At 43.7% G+C, this 5000-nt stretch overlaps 1 protein-coding gene across 1 annotated transcript in view; it reads right to left on the bottom strand.

Annotated features, from left to right (window-relative positions):
- The window catches only part of LOC113807014 (major facilitator superfamily domain-containing protein 6), a 35472-nt gene that overhangs the window by 2349 nt on the left and 28123 nt on the right, over positions 1 to 5000 (bottom strand). Inside the window, exons 2-8 of the mRNA XM_070138192.1 lie at positions 3364 to 3518; positions 3072 to 3201; positions 2118 to 2263; positions 1563 to 2002; positions 1165 to 1257; positions 737 to 900; positions 264 to 467 (exon numbers count right to left, since the gene is read on the bottom strand). Of these exons, the coding sequence (XP_069994293.1) occupies positions 264 to 467; positions 737 to 900; positions 1165 to 1257; positions 1563 to 2002; positions 2118 to 2263; positions 3072 to 3201; positions 3364 to 3518 (1332 nt within the window). The remainder of the gene's footprint in view (positions 1 to 263; positions 468 to 736; positions 901 to 1164; positions 1258 to 1562; positions 2003 to 2117; positions 2264 to 3071; positions 3202 to 3363; positions 3519 to 5000) is intronic.

Genomic DNA, 5000 nt, shown 5'->3' with positions numbered 1-5000 from the left:
CTTCCTTTTCAATATCACTCCCACTCTCACTCCGCTTCCCTCTTTCCTTTCCCCTTCCCCACAAATACCCTGCTCTCCCCACTCCCACTCCGTTTCTCCCTTTCCTTTCCTCATCCCCCCAGAAACCTCTCATTAACATAGTAATAGAATAATACCACAAAACAATTATCAGAGCGCAATCATTACAGAAATAATCACCAAAAGCCTTAATAAAACAATAACAACAGCAGCAACAACATGCGAATATCAGTATACCACCGCACCTGCAAAGCGAATGGCGTAGCCCAGGAATCCCATGGCGATGACGCAGATGTGCCCGAACTTCCTGACGATGGGTGTCATGACGATCAGCAGCGGGATGGCAGCGGCGGCGCCCACGGTCACGGTGAGGCCCATCAGGGAGCGGGAGGCGCCCAGATCGCCCAGGAACCAGAAGAGGAAGGCTTCCAGGAATCCGAAGAAAGCACCTGCCGATTTTTTTTTCTTTTACTATATTTTTCTTGTATTCATTCATACATCTGACACCATTCCTAATTCTGTCAATTTCATAATTTGATAAGAGCATTACATGATCAAAGACAAAGTCATCAATAATAATATTCTACCAACATAATAGTAGCATGCCCCCACCCCCTCAAAAACAAACAAAATTTGCAATACAACCTGAAACAGGTAAACAAACAAAAGAAAGTCATCAAAATATCTCATCGCCTTTCCAGACAGACCGGCAACCCACCAGACAACCCCATGGCAACAAACAACATGATGACTTCCACGTTATGCAAGAACCTCCAGATGTTCTTGATGACTTGGTCGCTTGGAGGCTTGAACTTGAGGTCTACCGAGAGGGCGACGAGGCCGGCCAGACCCTGCAGTCCCACGAACAGGTAGAAAGCGGGTCTGGAAGTAGATGGGAATAGATGGTGCTGGATTTTCTTTTCTGACTTTCTGTACTTTCGATTTTTTTTTTTTTTTTTTTTTTTGGGGGGGGGTGTTTTTTCTCTCACTCTCTACTTTCGATGCTTCTCTTTATTGATTTTTCTTACATTCTCTCTTGTTTCTTTCTTTCTTTATCTCATTCTCCCTCTCTTCCTCTCTCTCTCTCTCTTAATATTGAATTCATCCATCTCTATTACCCCAACTTCAAACTCCAATGGAAATTACCTGAAATCCGGGGTGCTGCTTCCGTAACTCATGGTATCGATGAGCCAACCGGAGAATGGCGTGAACACCATGCTTCCCATGTAACCCCACAGCCTGGCGGAATAAGACGGGAAGAATTAGTTAAAGTGTACAGCAAGCACGGAATGAATTGGGTAAGGATTCATATCCAAGTGATTGGTTCTTTAGGTTCTTTGGGATTGGTCATATTCTTCCGTTACGGTGATATGTTACTTTTGAGTATTTAAAAGGATTTTTATCAAACTTATGGACGGATTAATGGGTATCAAATAAAATATTTTATGAGATTTATGTGTATAAAATGCGCTTATTAACCACCACGTTTTCTTTCTTTAGATCAATGAAATCTCTTTTTCGAATTCTGACGCTTCGCCCTCTACCTCTGCAGACCGTAGTCCCCCTCGTGCCTCTTGAGCAGCGACAGCGTGGCGCCCTCGAAGAGCGTGAAGGCGGCGTTGACGGCGCCGTTGAGGAAGGTCCTGGCGAAGAGGTACGTCCAGAAGGAAAGGGCCTCGGCGCCGATGATGTCGGCGTGGTGCGGCTCGCACAGGCCGGGCACCTTGACGTCGCAGCCGCTCCGCCACCAGGCGTCCTCGTCCGTCGACAGGTTGCCGTTCTTTATGTCGAGCGCCGAGGTGTTGTAGTCCATCAGGATCTCCGGCAGGAGCGCCTCGGCCCCCTTGGAGAGCGGACGGAGGGGCACGCCCGTCGGGCAGTACAGGGGGTGGTGGGTGGTGACGGCCATCAGGGAGAAGTTGCTCGTCTTCTGGATGAGGGTCAGGTTGGCGGTGGCCTTGGGCTCCGCCGACCCGATGTTGATCTGGGGAAAGGAGGTTGCTGAGTGCTCGCGTCGCTGGACAAAGGAACAGACAAAGAAACAAACGAAAAAACGTGTCACACATCTAACCCCCTCCCTTCTTCCTCCTCACACCCACCTTGTTAATCCCATCCATAGTCGTCTGATACTCGTCGTAGATGTCGCAGCCGGACTGGTTGGTGATGACGATGAACTGCAGGTACTCCGCGTCAACCGTCTTGCCTGACTCCTCCTTGGGCAACACCTCGGCGAGTTTGTTGACGTCTGCGAAGGAGGTTTTGGTTGAGGGAGGAAGAGTAATGTAGAATTTGGATGAGGGAGTGAGAATGGCGGAATATGTGTTTAACGGAGTGAGAGTGGTGGAGTATCTGGTTGCTGGAGTTCTGGGAATGATGCTAACCACTTGAAGATGTCATAAGGTCAAAAGTAGGAATAGCTCAAAGTGCATGAGGAGTCTGAAATAGGTGGCCTGGGATTTGGTTGGGTAATAAAGTTTTGAAGGAGGTGCCAAGGCTTTGAAACTATAACGATTTAGATTTAAAAAGTCTGAAAATAACAATTTCCTGAAGATGGAAATCTTGGTAGTATGAGAAGAGTTGGGAGATTATTGAGTTTGAAATTACGTTAAACGAGGCTCTCCAAAATGATCAATGTCTACCCCAAAGGACAGCAAAAGACAGGGGTCCAAAGGAGATCAATGGCAATGGTGAAGCCAACGGGATTTTAGATTATGTAAGTTAGATTCGCGTCTGTTAATCCTTCAAGAGCCAGAATCACATGATGTTACTAGATGACTACAGCATGAGGAGTCACGATACGAATCACTAATTCTCTGTAGCAGAATAATAAACAATAATAATAACGGTAATGAAAAAATCTATTATCTTTTTCCCTCCGTCCTCTTTCTTCAACTCCGCTTCTTCCTTTGGACTCCTCCTCCACCTCCTCCTTTTTCTTCTCCCCCTCCTATTACTACTACTACTACTACTGCTACTCCTACTACTACTACTATAACACCACCTCCACCTCCTCCTCCTCATCTCCCTCCTTCCCTTACTCATATCTGACTCACCTTGGTACTCAGGCTCGAGATGGTCCGTTAGGAGTGTGAGCGAGAGGCCCGGAGGCACTGGCACTGCCGGGATCACCAACAGGAACAATGACAGTAAGCCGGACACTGCTACCATTACGGAGAAGAAAAGCTGTAAAAAATATCTTTGTTATCTCATCGTCTGTTTTTCTTTTTTTTATGATTATTCATTCATTTCATCTTTGATGTGTCTTTACCGCAAACATATTAACGTATGTGTGTGTGTATAACAACAAGAGTCAAAGAAATATAAAAAAAAACAGTAAATCCACACCTTGAAGTTACCGATCTTGTCAGCCACGGCGCCGGCCACAGGAGGCCCCATGATGGACACGAGCGGGATGATGGCGAACACCACGGCCGCCTTGTCCGCGCCGAAGCCCAGAGACTGCAGGTGCACAGCCAGGTACGGGTACAGCGTCGTGTTGGCTGTGGGATATTGGTACTTGTAGAAAGGGGTGGTAAGGGTGAATTTTCATTCTTTCCTGCCTCTGTCTCTTTCTTTTTATATATATCTCATATATATACATAGATAGAATATATAAATACATATATAGATACACAGCGTATATGAGTATGTGTACACACACACACACACACACACACACACACACACATACACACACACACACACACACACACACACACACATATATATATATATATATATATATATATATATATATATATATATGTGTGTGTGTGTGTGTGTGTGTGTGTGTGTGTGTGTGTGTGTGTGTGTGTGTGTGTGTGTGTGTGGTGTGTGTTTTTGTGTGTGTACACACACATAAACACAGGCACACACATATGCACACTCGCATGGATGAAAGACTTTCTTCATGAAAGACATAAATACAGTAATTAGAGGGAAGCATTCTACATGGCGACGAGTACCCAGCGGAGTGCCTCAAGGTTCGGTGTTGGAGCCAATTATGTTTACTATCTTCGTCAATGATTTAGATTCGAAAATAAACCCAAGCAGTTATATAAATATGTTTGCAGATGAGGCTAAGCTACAAAAAAGGAAAACAGACAACGTCTCATACCAATGCCTCCAAAGTGACATCGAGAACTTATCCACATGGGGTTGTAAATGGAAAATGGAATTCAATGCCATTAAATGCCCCATAGTCAGGTTCGGAGAAAATAGAAATCGCCCACTATTCCAATATTAATTAGGAGACGTAATATTAAACACAGCTAACAAGGAAAAAGATCTTGGGGTAATCATAAATAGAAACCTAAACCCAAATGATCATATAAATGAAAGGGTCCACAAAATGCTAGGATTGCCAACATAAAGAGGGCATTCGTGTACATGGATGGAGATATGGTAAAGCAGATCATTATAGCAATCATAAGACCAAGTCTTGAGTAAGGTGCAGTAGGATGGAGTCCACACTTAGGATATTTGCAAACTAGAAAGAGTTCAAAGAGCGGCCACAAGATGTGCACCTGCTCTAGGAGATATGAGTTATGAAGATAGACTACAGAAATTAGGACTTACTTCCTTGGAAGAAAGAAAAAGGGGGGCATGGTTATGCTGTTCAACTGTATTACAGGAAGAGTGAAGATAGATAAGAGAACTTTTTAATCTTGAACACAAGAAGGACGAGAGGACACAACAAAAAGCTGAAAGAAAAAAGAGGCCATAAAGATGTCAAAAAATTTAGTTTCCCAAACAGAACTATCAAAGCATGGAACAGTCTCCCCAAAAACGTAGTGTGTGCCAAAAATGTGCATCAATTTGAAAAGTTATTTGACAATTTAAATATAGCAAACGAAACCACCTGAGCTTAGCTCTTCGACCGTATTGATACAACAAGGTAAGAACTTCTATGAATATATATATATATATATATATATATATATATATATATATATATATATATATATATATGGTAGAAAAAC

This window comes from Penaeus vannamei, chromosome 24 (assembly GCF_042767895.1).
Source record: "Penaeus vannamei isolate JL-2024 chromosome 24, ASM4276789v1, whole genome shotgun sequence".
NCBI lineage: Eukaryota > Metazoa > Arthropoda > Malacostraca > Decapoda > Penaeidae > Penaeus > Penaeus vannamei.
The sequence above is the reverse complement of the archived record's forward strand: the minus strand, read 5'-3'. Positions and strand labels throughout refer to the sequence as shown.